Here is a 15,846-nt window from a genome sequence, read left to right on the forward strand (position 1 = left end):
ACAAAATTTAACAAATTAAAAAGGTGAGACCATTTAGGCCTCAGTCATACAGCCCTAGAGGCCGATCAGTGACCCAGTAGCAACTGGTTGCTAAGGATTCAACTCAGTTCACTTCAATTTTGCCATTTATAATCCAGTGTTGAGATCCCTTCCCAGAAGCCTTAACGCCCACTCACAGCCTGGGCCGTCTGACCTCAGTAAATCACGTGATAGGGTTGGGCTAGGTTTCACAATGGGTTCACCTGAAACCTTGGCTGATTGTGACCCACACCCATTTTCACACCTTGGTTTGTGTGATTAATCAGAGGATCAATAGGGGGGTCCATGACCCTCTTGGGGACACTCCACTAGGGTTTAAAATCTGGGACTCTCTACCAGTTGCTTTTAGAACTGAAGAAGCTTCTCGGATGAAAGGTGAAACATCTTCAAGAAATCTAAAGTAGTCCAGACGCTTTTCTTTTAAAGCTCTTTAGGCTACGATGACTTGGAGGACTGAGAACCTTCACAGACAACTCAATTCAGTTTTATTTATATAGGGCCAAATCACAACATTTGCCTCAAGCCTCTTTACGTTGTAAGGTAAAGACCCTACAATACAAAACAGAAAACAGAGAAAACCTCAACAATTATGACCCCCTATGAGCAAGCACTTTGGTGACAGTGGGAAGGAAAAACTCCCTTTTAACAGGACGAAACGTTCAGCAGGACCCGACTCAGGGAGGGCAATCCGTGGTTGGGGGTGAAGGAAGCAAGACAGGACAAAGACATGATGTGGAAGAGAGCCAGAGTTTAATAATAACTAATAATTAAGTGCAGACAGGTGTATAAACACAACTGAAGAAGAATCACACAATGCATCAACCCCCAGCACTGTAGACTTATTGCAGCATACTATGCAAACTATGGGCAACTGCAGCAATCTGATAGCATCCAGAGCTATCACTAGGAGGGTTTTATGCCTCTTTGCCTGCATCATTCATCAGAAATTCAGGGAAAACACATTTTCCCTAGGCCTCTGTAATTAGGTTTTAGTATTTCACTTATGTAAAACTGAGTGGCTCACAAGAGACAGATGGATTTATAAATCTCTGTTATTAGGATTACTATGTACCCTCTCTGATGCAATATGTAATATGAGAAGTAACATTTGACATGTTGCTTCTCCCGCTATTTATGCACAACTTTGAGCGTAGAGCATTCATATTAAATCAACATACTTAACTCCCAGCTCTCCCATTATATTTAGCGATAAGCATGCTCTTCAATCTCCTCTGGCTTTGAGGGATTTTTGCATTTTAATTGCTAAGTTTTACTTAAAAGGAGTCAAAATATTCACACATTCCTAACATGACCTCTTTTCCTAGCGTCTTAAGTATGCACCTTGTATGGAGAAGTCCAAATCTGACTAAAAATGGTATCACATGGCCTGTAGGTGAAGTCACTTCTGATGTTAAGCCAGCTACCCAGAGGTGTTCAGCAACAGAAGACCTGATGCACTTACATGGGGAGAAGACGTGAAAATAAAACAAGAGGGGAAAGGGGGGAGGATTAGGAGTAAAAGTGCTAATCTTCTTTTTTATTTTCCTCCAAATTGTTTGACCACAGTGAACAGCACACTGCAGCATGATGGCAGCTGACAGCTTGCTGAATCATTTAGAGCTATGCATGTGTCAGATAGTGTGATTATGTGATTTCTCTACAGAGAGGCCCGTATTATAAATCATATATATTTACCATGTCAACAAAAAAACAAGGCACTGAGATATAGCAGCTATATATTAATACAAATGCATGATGGCTTTACTAATCATTATTAAGTGTTTACTTTACTGTGAACTGGTTAGTCACTTAGTAATTAATCGATCATTTAGGTAGAAATGCCAATGATTTAAGTCAGTCTAAGGAGCTTGGAAAGAAAAGCGTCTGGACTTCTTTAAGTTGCTTGAAGACGTTTCACCTCTCATCCGAGAAGCTTCTTCAGTTCTAAGGGTCAAATGGTAGAGAGTCCCAGATTTAAACCCAGTGGGAGTTTCCCCCCAAAGAGGGACAAAGGACCCCCTGGTGATCATCTGCCTAATCACATATGTGATTAGGTAGGTGTCACCTTAGACAATGATGACCTGGATGACTGAGAACCTTCACAGACAATGATTAGAGTCAGTTTCAGTATCTTGATCCAGATGTTCAGATGTTTGTGTCTTGCGTTATATTAAAAAGATATTTTATTTAAAAACAGCTTTTTTAGACCGAAAAAACTGAATAAAAATGAATGAAAACAGTTCTTTTTTATATGAATATGGACATTTTAGCATGTCAGTGCTGTGTTTGTAGCTTGACTTTAATTTATGATACCCAGACTTTTATGTGTTGCTCGTAGTTTGATTACATACAGTGTGGAAGTGTTACGATTTTTGCGTTAAATGTCAAACACGGCCAGATGAATATGTGCCAGATTCTGGCAAGTGTTCTCCAATAAGACTCAGGGCTGAAACGACACGCAGAGAGAGCCCAGAACTCATCTCAGTGTGCTGAGTGTGCAGATTATAGGTGTATCCTGTCACTTAGGTGTCACTAATGTACAGAGGCAGATCTCACAGCCGACATGCTGCCTGTATTCCTTCAGGTAACGCTCACCTTTTCCATCCTGGTGATAGCTGCTGTGTCAGCTCAACAAGGAAAGTGCTGTGGGACTATTTTAGTTTCTAGCTTCCACTGACAGAAGAAAAATTCAGCTCAGATAAAAATCTGTCAGACAATAACGGAAATGGGCGCTGACTTGAGAGCAGCGTTTGCCAGTAGACATTGGCACCACTGATTGCAAACACGTGGCTCTTAAGACACTTGATTAAAGTAAAAGCAGACGGCCATATCCACATACTTAACTATGTCTTTGCATTAACTTTAACTCTTTAAGTATTAAGTAGAAATGTTTTTGTAATGGCCGCATTACCCAAGTTGAGCACAACAAGAACTACATTAAAGATGTAAAGGCCCTCTGAACCTGTACTGGCAGAAGACCACATTCAGTCGATCATCCTTCTTCGTTCTCAAAAGATGGTCTTGTTTGATAGTCATTGTTGGAAGGATTCAAAGAGTAGCACTACTGATTATTCAGAAACGAGCTCCCCTGGTAGCCTCCTACTTTCTTTTTTTGCCCTCCTGCTGAGCTGCTTGATTGAGTTTACAGTTGAGGAGGCCAATTTGGTGCCCGTGGAGAGGCCTGATGGGGGGGAGGGGGACGGGGGGGGGGGGGGGGGGGGGGGGGGGACGGGGGATATGGGAATGTATAATCGACATATAGTTCAAGAAGCAGAAAATTACATAAGGATTAAAAACGAAAAGAGAGACAACAGCAGAGAAGAGTGCTGGAAAATGACAGAGCTGGACGCAGAGCACTTAGTCACACGAGTTTCTAGCGTAGTGTTCTCAAATATCTTATTTTGATGTATTTGAGATATTTGATGTTATCTAGCTTTTGAGAAAATAGTGCTCAGAGAACATAGTTCATCTTGAGTAATTGCACACAAAAGAAATAGAGAACAATAAACAACAGTTTTTAATCCAATTTTGATGATCATTAAGTGAAAGATGATGACACTGACTCAGAAGATTTGCCTCTAGTCAAGCATATTGCTGTGTAAATACTATTGCCGTGGTTTGTCAGTGAATAAATGTTAACTAAGAAAACATGGTTTTAAGTGTTTATGGAAAAAATGTGACTTGTTTAGTCTATTTGGGTTTTTAAATGGTTGCTGTATTTCACAGTATCAGCAGGTTGTCAGCATACACGTAACATGCTCAACAATAGCCTCGATCTCTCATCAGACTTGTACATTTTTACCTTTTTTATCTTGTGCAGGAGAGGTTCGAGGCATTGTTTAGGATCTACGATGAACAGGCGACTTTCCAAATGTTCAAAAGCTTCCGGAGAGTCCGGATCAACTTCAGCACCCCAGAGGCAGCAGCCCGCGCACGCATTGAGCTACATGAGTCCGAGTTCAACGGCAAGAAGCTTAAACTCTACTTTGCTCAAGTAAGTGTCAGCTGAGGGGTCTGGGAAAGGGCAGGAAGGGGGCCTGGGAGATGGAGGATCTGAGGCAAAGCACTGCTTATTTACATAGAGAGTAAGGGCACAGTGCAATGTGTGTGCACAGCAACACACAGAAAAACAAACTCGGAGAAAGAGCATGGTACACAATCTCCTCCCAAATTCTTTCAATTTCTCTTTTTAATCCATCTTTTAGTGTTGTTTGCATCTCTGAGCCACACCTGACTGCTTCCTGAACCTATGAGCCTTCCTGTCAACTCATCTGTTACATGATTGAGCACAAGAACACAGTTCTTGATTCCCCACCCACCCACTACACTGTAGCTGTGTGTCTCTATGCAGTTGTCGGGAAGAGAGAGGTTGAAGGATGAATTTTACAGGTTGCATACTGTATAAATTGTATTTCAATCACATTTAAATAGCTATAAATTAATGTGTAGCAAGTCCAAAACACCCAGTTTAGCTCAGTTTTAGTCAAGATTCCATCAAAGTTGTGCTTCCTGGAAAAAATACAAGTCACTGCGACTCCAACTGAAACTCTCCTTATCGCGAATACATCATCAGTCATGACCCCTGCTGCACTTTTTAGTACTTTGATGTAAGAGGGTTAAGGATTTTACAGCTTGACAGATGCCACATGTAGGTATTGTAATTACAGCAATTGACAGGTATCAAAATGCTGAAATCCATTCACTGGAAAAAGCCTGTTATTAGAGACTTGAAGACAGAGCTTCTGACTGAAACTTCAGTTTATCCTGTGCATATAACCAGCGAGATGAGACTTGTGTATGAATTAAGAGAACAGCCGTTTCATCAGCTATCATCTTCTCTCCAATAGATCCAGAATGGTGACGAGGACATTGATAAGTCATATTTGGCCCCTCCCCAGCCAGTCAAACAGTTTCTGATCTCGCCCCCTGCCTCGCCGCCTGTGGGCTGGAGCCCGAGCGAAGACGCCACGCCCGTCATCAACTACGACCTGCTGTGCGCCGTAGCCAAGCTCGGACCCGGTCAGTACTCAACTTCAACACGCTCGTGCTCTATGTTGGTACTCGGTGCCTACAACAGGCATAACACAGGGAAAATGGTGTGCAACAAATGTATGAAAAAATCTCCTTTGAATCGTTCGTCTCCGAACAGTAAAGGTGAAAAAAAGCAGGAAATTATTTCATGCACCTCAGGGGGGCGATGTGGAAAGGATATTTATCTGGGAAGCAATCGTGACAAAAGGAAATGGAACATTTTTGAATTATAACTCTTTTAATCTTGACTTTTACTGCGGCGCGTTAGTCACCTCTGAATAGCGTCTGAAGTATTTGTTCAGAAGTACATTTAAAGAATGCTGTGCCATTTAAAAATCTGTCTTTCTTAGTGATCTCAGCGAAGAACTTCCTGCTGCTGTGGTTTTTTGCAGAGAAGCATAAAAAAGGAAACGCCAGACTGAATCCCACGAATCAAATCCATTGTTCGAGCTATGATACATCAGCATCAAGGGTCATTGTCAGTACATATACAATGAAAGAAGCAGTGGATTCAAATGATTTTGCATAACATACACTGACTAATGACCAAATCCCTTCATAGAAACCATAAGTGGATTTTTGGAGGTGGTGAACGTCTGTGTGTATTTTTTTTCTATCTGCAGTATTAAACTAGGATTAGAAAGTCCTGCAGGGACGATTTATTTCAATTCATCATTACTTATTTCAGGGATTTAGGAGGAGTCATTAAGGGAGGATGGTAAACCAATGGCAATAGTTTATAGAACCTGCCCGAGTGAATCTGCTCTGCTTTCCATTTAGTCTAGCCAAGTTAACATTCATCAATGCCACCCAGGAAAAACAAAACATCCAGTGTGGAAATAGTTGTAGCAGCTAATCTTACAATCACGTTCCTCCCCACCTCAAGAACAATGCTGTTTCATTCTTTCCATGTCTATGCAGATCAACAATTGCATCCTTGTTATTCTAAGTTTAAACAGAGTTCTAGAGGCTCTCAGAACTAAAGTTAGCTCAGTTAAACTGGCAGCAGACTACTTGAGTGTTGGCATGCATGCCCAGCCTGCACGGAGCTACCACAAATGCTAAATACCTTCCTGTTTTAAACCATCCACTCATATCAGACTAATGTCGGAAGATTTTATTTCTTACACACATAGTGTAAATGATAACAATTGGATATCATTCAGGTTTCACTTTGCCCTGGAGATTTTGTACCTGGTTGCATATAGAGTGGCATGGCAATATGAAAGAGGAACCAGTCTAAATGAGGCAGCACAAACCACCACAGTTAGACTGGCAAGTAAACACCTGCATCTCTGTCTGCCTTGTCAGCAAGATATCAGATCGCCGCAGCCTTTAGAAAATGTCACCTAACACGCACAAGAAGGTGTGCCATTTCCACAGCGTCTTTCCATGCTTGCATATGTGGATGCGATCATGCTGATGAAGTGGAAAAAACAACCCGAGCGCCATTTATTATCACCAAAACTGATGATTAAACTTGCCACGTCCTCGCACGCACAATTACACACACGCAGTCCAGTTCGGAGGACCATTTTGACATGTTCTGCTTTTACCATAGCAACACGAGGCTTCAAGAAACTGCTTTGTTCTGCGCGTCACATCCTGCCATCCAACATCAGATTAGCTCAGGGCTACAGCACAGCACGCTGACTCCCTCTGTCAACTCCCCGTGGTAACAGCAGGACTATATTCGGTGTCCCTCTCTTGTGTTTGGCACCACGGCGAAAAGCGACAAGACCAATTTCCTCCTGTCTGCCAGCTGTCTGATCTCCATGGCGACTGTGATACAATCTCACAAGAGTCCGTTTTCAATCAGAGTCCGCTGAGTTTGGCATCCAGACAAATGGCAAGAGTATTCCGGGGAATAGTTTTCTCTTGAACACGTATCCTGATTTGTTCCTTAACCAACAGGAAAAACAGCTGTCACCATATAATAGATGCTGTACATATTTCAAACATAAAGTATATTTAGTTAGTCAACCATATTAGTGCAAAATAGTGCTACTCTAGACAAAAGGAGGAGTGTTTTTCGTCTCCTTATCGTTCATGGGGTATGTAGTCAAATCCCCTCAGTAAAATCAGAGGCACTATAAGAGAGAGACAATTAAATGTGGAACTGAAATTTATGGGAAGGTTTTGGAATGGCAAAGACAAATGCAGAAATACAATTTCCAGAGGCAAAAGCTGTTACATAAGTGTTACTACTTATGTAAATTTGATCATATCTGACCAATAAATATGGTGGTTTTATACATGCACTCTTAATGGTATGGTGTCCATTGGTATAATGAATAATGCTTCAAAATAACTGGGCAGTATCCTGCCTCCAGGCATTTGAAATGGTCAATAATATTGACTTACTTTTAGACTTAAGGTTGTAAAGTTCTAATATTACTCAAAGAGAGCAAAACATACAGCAGTTTCCTCTGGAATGTACACTACATTAAATGATTAACTTGCATGAAGCCTCTTCTACTGAGCAATGTGTTAGTCCAGTTCTCAGTACTCTGAGTTTTGCCAGTCTCTCTTTACCACAGTAGTGGTTTTGCTTTCATATTTAATCTGTAAATGTCCAATTACCCTTTTTTTTAGTTTATTTAATTGAAAAAAAGAATGATGTACTGTGTGTGGCAGCACGGTGGCACGGTGGTTAGCACTGTTGCCGCACAGCAAGAAGGTCCTGAGTTTAATTCCACCATCAGGCCGGGGTCTTTCTGTGTGGAGTTTGCATGTTCTCCCCGTGTTTGCGTGGGTTCCCTCCGGGTACTCCGGCTTCCTCCCACCGTCCAAAGACATGCAGCTTGTGGGGATAGGTTAATTGGATAATCCAAATTGCCACTACGTGTGAATGTGCGAGTGAATGAGAGTGCGAATGGTTGTCTGTCCCTGTGTGTTAGCCCTGCGACAGACTGGCGACCTGTCCAGGGTGTACCCCGCCTCTCGCCCTATGACAGCTGGGATAGGCTCCAGCGCCCCCCGCGACCCTGAAAAGGAGAAGCGGAAGCGAATGGATGGATGCTTATTTATTCCTAATATACTCAAAATTGACAAGAGCCAGCTAAACAGCTTATGTAATGTTGGTTATAAGCCAACATTATACTAGCTAATGTTAGGTTCAAGTGTCCAGGAAATCTCATTTTCCCTAAGCATAAACAGTTTGATTATATTCTCACATTGTACAATAGTTTATTCGCCAAGTGTCCAGCAACTTAAAAGTTTCCATAACACTAGTTAAAAACAGCAGCCTCTGATGACAGAAAATTTCAGGATGTTCTCAATAACTCCGCTCAGTATCATCAAGATGGATCAGACTTCTTTAACAAGCTTACAGCCGCCTCCAGAAGTAAACATCGACACATACAGACAGCTGAGATGAACAGCTGACTAACAGCCTGCTCAGAAAACAGCAGATTGTGGGATGTATCTGGTCTGGAGTCAATTTGTTATCTGAGTACACTAAATACAGATGAACGGCAACCAGTTTTATAGGTGATTCGAGTGTAGAAGCATAAAATATCGCACATAAAATATGAAATATGATTGTCCTACAGTGGCCAGGATTTTGCACTGCCGCAATTTGCTGACATCTAGTGGTGATATTTTACAAACTGTAACTTAATGGCTCTTCTCTCTTTCCATCCCCTCAGGTGAAAAGTATGAACTCCATGCAGGTACAGAGTCCACCCCCAGCGTGGTGGTCCACGTGTGCGAGAGCGAAACAGAGGAGGACGAGGCAGCGCGGCCAAAGCAGCAGATTGTCCAGACCAGACGTCCCGACGGACCCCCAAAGGTCTTCAACTAGAGAGGCCTCCCTTCCAACACCAGTGGGGCCAAGACCGCCACTTAAGCCCACAACACACCTGCCCTCTCTCTCTCGTCTCTGCACTCACAGAGAGCGTCGATGCCCCTCATTTCAGTTCAACTAAAGCAAAAAAAAAAAAAAAAAAAAACCAACAAACATTGTTCGAAGACGGTGTTTGTGGGGAGTGTGGCGATGGAATGAGGTGGCTTGAAGGGGATGGATGAGAATCACACACACACACTCATCACATTCTGTGGACAGCCTGGGGGAGCGGTAGGCACGCTTGCCTCCACCCCACTAATCTCCCCTCGTTTTCGGCAAGAGGGGTGGAAATACCTGTCCCTACGCAGGCACCTGTCACTTATCGCACACACTCAGCTCTCATTGCTAGTCCTGCTCAGTAGCTTGCTAGTCAGTTAGGTTGTTAGCTGTACCTCTCCCTTCGTCTCACAGTCATATGTAATAATCGAAGATCTTTGGTTGAGGACATGTGATACTTAAGCAAAGATATTTTTCTTTTCTTTCTGTTTTTTTAAACAATAAATTGTGTTTTTAGGTTATACATATGTATTATAAATGTCTATTTTTTTCCTCCTTTTTCATATCTGCTGGTTCGCAGTTTCCGCTCTCATTAAGACTGACTGTGTGATGTTTCCGCTCTTGTCTGCATGTATATACTGTATTACAAAAAATACCTACAGAAACACAAATACTAACAAGCTATATCAAGAAAAAGGAACCTATTTAACATCACACACAGCACGAAGCGCCATATGTGACTAACAAAGTTGTGGTGGTTGTCTGACTTTTTTTCTTTTTTCTTTTTTCTTTGGTTTTGCTTTTTGTCCTTTTTTATTTGGAGAGGTGTTTTTTTGCTGTACTACTAGATGTGTATACTTACTACGTATTTGATACCCCAAACTTTTTGCATGCTAAGTTACTTCTGTAGATGAAGAGCTGAGGTGTATTTTCTTTTCTTAATTGATGTTCGTGACTATGACAGAGGAACGGGTTGATGCTTTTGACGCAAGTGCATATTTGCGCACAGGGTTGAAAGTATGTGAAACGGGGGGTAGAAAAATAAAAGCTGAATGAGTTTTTGAAGGCTTGACAGTTCAGTCTTTGACTCGACGGCAAATTTGCATGTGTCACTTTTTTGCTATTTGACAGGTCAAACCCCCTTATTTCTTCGAAGGGGTGTCGGGACGGGGTTTGTTTTTCCTGTTTTTTCTGATTCTGTTTGTTGTAATTCACAACTTAAATGTATTTTTTATGTTATTTAATCAAACCCACAATCTGTGTCAGGTTTCCTCCGAAACCTTCTACTGCTTGTTTTGCACTGAGAATCTCTTGATATCTCCGAGCAATTGTGGGACTCTTGATCATCTCCTGCTGCGCACCAGAGTACTGCGCTGCGTCTGGCTGTAAATAGCTTAGCGGAAAAAAATTTGTTGAAATAGTTCCTTTAGATATTGCAGTTTACCTGAAAGCATTTTGCTGAGAAAAGGGAAAATGAATCACGCCACATGAGATACACCAACCAAAGCATCGACTCATCTCCTAACTTAAAATGATTTCTTTCTTACTCAAAGACTCTGATCTGTATTTCTAAACACAAGGATATCATGTTTCCCCCGACCCACTTGCAGTAGTTTGTATTGAATTAGCGCTCATTTTATAAAAACATACATTCCTTAATCTACAGCTCACCTTTATTTTGTTCCAATAAAATCAAATCAGTTTCACCTCCATTGAATGAAACATTAAAAGCCACACAAAGGAGGCGAGTCTGAACCTCATTTGTGTCATCAGACAGCATGAAATCTAAAAGTACTTTTTGCTATGTAACAATATTAGTAAGCAAACTACAAGTCTGTGTGCATGTGAGCACTTTACTGTCAGTGTGCTGTTATTTCCTTCACATAAAAGTCTTTTTTTAAAGACAAAGTAGGAAGCACATTGTATGTCTTCAGTTTTATTTCTAGTGTTGTTTGTTTTATCTCAAGCTAAACACCTGGTTAGCCTTTTCACCAGCATATTGCAGTGAGTGAAACACTCCACTTCCTTTTTGCTCGTGTGAACCTTTCAGGCCTTTTTTGGATCTGTGGAAGTGCGTTTCTGAAAAAAGGTGTGGACATGCAGTGCAGTTTTAGGTTTGAGAGAGAGAAAAAAGGAAGAAACGAGGCAGGATGACAGTGCAGAACAAAATCACTATCTTTGTTTTTGTGTTTGTCCACAAGAAACATTCATTTTATCTTCACAGGATATGAAATGGTTCTTTGAAATGCACCGTGTTGGCAGAGTGCACTTTTATTGGCACTACGGTTAAGCTGTCGCAGTTATCTAAGAAGACGGCAGACTGGTGGAGCTGCTGTGATGGATGATATTGTAGAGGAAGCAGCGGAGCGAAAGAAGGACACAAGGAAAGATTTTTTATCTCTTTTGTCATGGTGTTTTAACAAACTGGTGCATTTGGTCACAGTTGAAAAGAAAATTTATATTTATGTACATATGCCAAGTGTTTTTTCTGTTGCTGAGGCCAGTCCCGGTGTGCAGTTTGTTATGGCTTCTCTTGGCAATGTTGTAAATGGAAACAAAAAAAGACAAAAATGTATAACAATAAGTTCCGAAGATGCTCGATCAAAACCGACAGTCATCGTGTTGTGTTCTACATGGACTCTGTTTGAATGTTTCTTTTATTTCTGGGGAACGTCTACTAAAAAGCTCAATTATACCGTTTGTCACTGTTGTACTGTTTCCGTTGAAACCTGAATATTGTGTCTTGTATCGTAGGAATCGAGAAAACAACGTAGCAAAACGAGCAATAATTTATAGTTCTATAATACCAGTATGTGTATTTTCATGTTCTGTACTTATTTCTCAGAGATGGTCTCTGTCTCTTACAGTATCCGCTTCGATTTGTGTAGTATAATAGTCATTTGTTTCACATAGAAAAAAAAAATACATAAAGACTTATTCTTAAAATCTATGTTTAGTGTTGTTTATTTCAGGTGTGTCTTTGCTCGAGGGGCTACACTTGGGATGCAAACACAGAAACAGAATCTCATTCTAAAAAATTAGATAGTTATAGTTGTGCAGAAAGAGAGCTATGTACAGTGTATGTACTGGGCTACACCTCTTAATCTTTGAATCCAGCCTTTTCCAGTCATATTATCGTAAATATGAAGCTTAGCCGTGCGGTCTACCTTTACAAACATCTGTAAAAGAATGAGTTTTTCTAAAGAACTCATGGAATTCATGAATCCTACTGTAATAGGATGCCACTGTCACAACAAGTCACATCACGAGTTTTTATTGCCTCCCAGATGTAAGTGGTATAATTGTGCAATGGAAACCAGGAGGTGGCAGAACACGTGAAGTTACAGAGCAGCTTAAAAGCATTGGCAATGCTCTGCTGACTCAGTAATTCGAGAGTTTCAAACCTTGGGCGTTTCTGTGGCTAAGCAGCTCCGGTAAATGTGTAGTTATTCCGGTACTTGAGTCCATAAAGTGTGTGTTGTGCCAGACATACACCTGAGTAAAATCTAGACTCCCAGTTTGTGCCTTTCATAGGTTCTCATTACTTTCACGGAACTCAGCATTAATTTACCAAATGCAAGATCTTTAAAACATTTCCTGATTTTGTTCTTCTTGATAATAACTGAAGGCTTATTTTATTTTACCAAGGCCAGCTGTTGATTCTTCAATAGATTATATTTATGTGACAGAATAAATCTTATTACTTAGTATTTAAGTACAATTTTGTTTTTAATACCAAAAACTAGAAAGTCATTTGCAAATAATTACTTTTTTGAAATAGGAAATAAACTGTAAGAACTTGGCATTTTTTCATGTAGAGGAAAGGTTTTTTCTTTTTGCCTGCATGTGCAGCAGATTCTAAAGTGAGAAGAGAGAGACCATCTTGAATTCTCAGCCCACACGATCTCTGCTACGCATAAGTTCAGCATTAACAGCTTGCATGCTTGTGACACAATTACATTGTTGTAGTTCCTACACAAGACCACATTTGGTATAATCGGGGACAGCAACTGAACTTTTTGCTATCAAAATGTCTTTAACTTGTGTTTAGAAAATGTCAGCATGCTAAGTTGCTTTGTTTCAATGCACTGTATGCTAGCATGCTGACTGTAGCACTTAGCACATGACACCTGTCCAGTCATATGACTGCAACAATAAGGGCAAACAGGCAACAAATGCTGGCCCACACTGGCCAATCCACAGAACTGCAGAACAGGCCTGTTTGTTTCCAGCAGGTTTTTTTTTTCTATTTTGCAAATTCACACTGGCATGTTTCAGATCACAGAAGAAGTTGCAATATTAGACAAAGATAACCAGCTACCTTGAGTTAATACAAAATGCAGTTTGATTACTTCATTTATTAAGATAAAAGACCTATCCAACCCTACCTGCCCTGTGGGGAAAAGGAACGTGCACCATTTGTTAAATAATGACTTAATGGTGATTAACCACATTTTTTTTGCAAATCTCACTTCAGTTTCACTGACCACACCCAGGCTTCATTACTGCTAAACCAGATGAATCATAAAATCAGTTAAATAGAACCAGTCTGACAAAGTGAAGTAGACTAAAATACCTCAAAAGCAACACATCATGTAACAATTTGGAGAAACAGCTAAGAAAACAAGTCACTGAAATCTATCATTGTTGAAATGGTTACAAAACCATTTCTAAGGCTTTGGGACTCCAGCGTACTACAGTGAGAGACATTATTTACAGATAGAGAGAACTTGGAGCAGTGGTGAACCTTCCCAGGAGTGGCCAGCCTACCAGAATTACTCCAAGAGCACAACAGTGACTCATCTAGAAGTTCACTAAAGAACCCAGAACAATATCTAAAGAACTGCAGGCCTCCCTTGCTTAATTTAGAGGCCAGTGTTCATGATTCATGATAAGAAGGAGACAAAAATGTGATCCAGGAGAGAGTTCAAAGGAGAAAACCAATGATGACACAAATGAGTCTCTCACATTTATTAAAAAAAAAAAACATCTTAATGATCCCCAAGAATTTGGTGAAAAATATTCTGATTTAAAACCAACACAATATTTCATTAAAAAGAACATCATACCAACAGTCCAACATAGTGGTTGTAGAGTGATGGTCTGCTTTGCTGCTTCAGGACCTGGATGACTTCCTGTAATTGACAGAAATATGAGTTCTGCATTCTACCAGAAAATCCTGATGAAGCAAGTCCAGCTATCAGTTCATGCACTGAAGGTCAAGCACATGTGGTTTATGATCAAAACACACCAGTCGACTTCTAAACAGCTCAAAAAAAAAACAAAATCAAGGTTTTGAAGTGACCTTAAATGTAACATGTTTGTCCTCTAAATTAAAACGAGGCATGGCTAAATTCAAACAATTCCACAAAGAATAATGAGCCTTAATTCCTCCACAGCGATGTGAAAGACTAATTACTAGTTACCACAAACACTGAATTGCAGCTCTTGCTCCCAAGGCTGGCAAAACCAGTTATTAGGCTTACTTTTTCACACAGAGCCAGGTAGGTTTGGATATGCTTTTTTGTTCTTTAATAAATGGAAAGGTTATTTAAAGACTGCATTTTGTATTTACTAGAGTTATCTTTGTCTAATGCAGGGGTGTCGAACTCCAGGCCTCGAGGACCGGTGTCCTGCAGGTTGTAGATATCACCCTAGGTCAAGACACCTGAATCAAGTGATCAGGGCCTGTATCCCTAAAGATTCTGAGAATCCTCTCAGAGAGCTCCTAATTTAACCTAAAAATTCCTTGCCAGGAGTTTTAGCTTAGAAGTGATTCCAGAACATTTTCAGTGAACTCTGAGCAAGGAATGGATGGAAAATCCTATCTTAGTGAGGAGGTGTGGTTGACCCCGTTGCTAGGTATGAGTCATCATTTCAAAAGCCGTGATTGGTTGATCCTACAAGTTTGATGGAAATGAGCTTTTGGTGATAATGAGCAAAGGATGTACCCTCAAATCAATAAACATAATTATACACTCTAATCTTATGCTGACTGTAATTGTAAATAATATTTCACATTCAAGAAATTCAGTGATGACTTGGGACAGACCCAAGTAGTCACTGCTGCATTGTTGCATTTTCCCGGTTGCCAAATACCTCAGGGTTGTGATTACTTTCGTCTCCGGTGTAATAGCGTTGTGGCGTCGAGTTGGTGAAGTAATTGCATCTCTAAGGAGATCCACCACAAACATGATTCCTGCACGATCCAATCTGTAGCGTCTCAATAATTCCCTGTCATCCAGTGTTTGCAGGACTTCTCTCCTGCCTCTTCTGTTGGCCAGTTTGTGCAGCTACTTAGGGGAACTCCTAAGCCACTAAAAGTCCTCTTCCCTGCTCTTAGCAGATCTCGCCTTAGGAGCCCTTTTAAGCGCTAGGAATCTTGAGGAATAGCTTTTATATTAACTGGGATTGTCGTGTCACTTTTAGGGGAAATTCTAAGAAAACGTCATGACTCTGAGAATTTTCTTAGAATTTGGCCGCTAGGAGCCACTTTTTGCACAAAGATTCTTTAGGGATACGGGCCCAGTTCATTACCAGGCCTCTGGAGAACTTCAAGACATATTGAGGAGGTAATTTAGCCATTTAAATCAGCTGTGTTGGATCAAGGACACATCTAAAACCTGCAGGACACCGGCCCTCGAGGCCTGGAGTTCGACGCCTGTGGTCTAATGTATCTGTCACAAAAAAAAATCAGGAAGGGGACTTTATTACTTTTTCATAATGCTGTATATATTGTTGGGATTCCTGCATTTAACCTTTGCGTTTGTCTTTCACAAACGCAAAGGTTATAAATTATTTCTTGTCAAAACAAAGCTGAGTACTAATCAGCAAACTTTAGCTGAATACCAAACTAGACGGTTATTTATGTGTCATTCTGGGATAGCGGTGCCAAAGCAGACATAAAATCTAGTTAAAGTTATTTTAATGTC

The 15,846-nt window shown here is 40.7% G+C and overlaps 1 protein-coding gene across 4 annotated transcripts in view; it reads left to right on the forward strand.

The window, feature by feature from the left end:
* rcan3 (regulator of calcineurin 3) overlaps window positions 1–11,860 on the forward strand; it is a 45,030-nt gene extending 33,170 nt beyond the window's left edge. For all 4 annotated transcript variants that reach the window (XM_085142631.1, XM_085142632.1, XM_085142630.1 and 1 more), the window contains 3 exons: window positions 3,860–4,033; window positions 4,887–5,058; window positions 8,721–11,860. In XM_085142631.1, the coding sequence (XP_084998757.1) occupies window positions 3,860–4,033; window positions 4,887–5,058; window positions 8,721–8,875 (501 nt within the window). In that variant the 3' untranslated portion in view covers window positions 8,876–11,860. The remainder of the gene's footprint in view (window positions 1–3,859; window positions 4,034–4,886; window positions 5,059–8,720) is intronic.
* The last annotated feature ends 3,986 nt before the right edge of the window (window positions 11,861–15,846 follow it).

This window comes from Neolamprologus multifasciatus, chromosome 19 (assembly GCF_963576455.1).
Source record: "Neolamprologus multifasciatus chromosome 19, fNeoMul1.2, whole genome shotgun sequence".
Lineage (NCBI taxonomy): Eukaryota > Metazoa > Chordata > Actinopteri > Cichliformes > Cichlidae > Neolamprologus > Neolamprologus multifasciatus.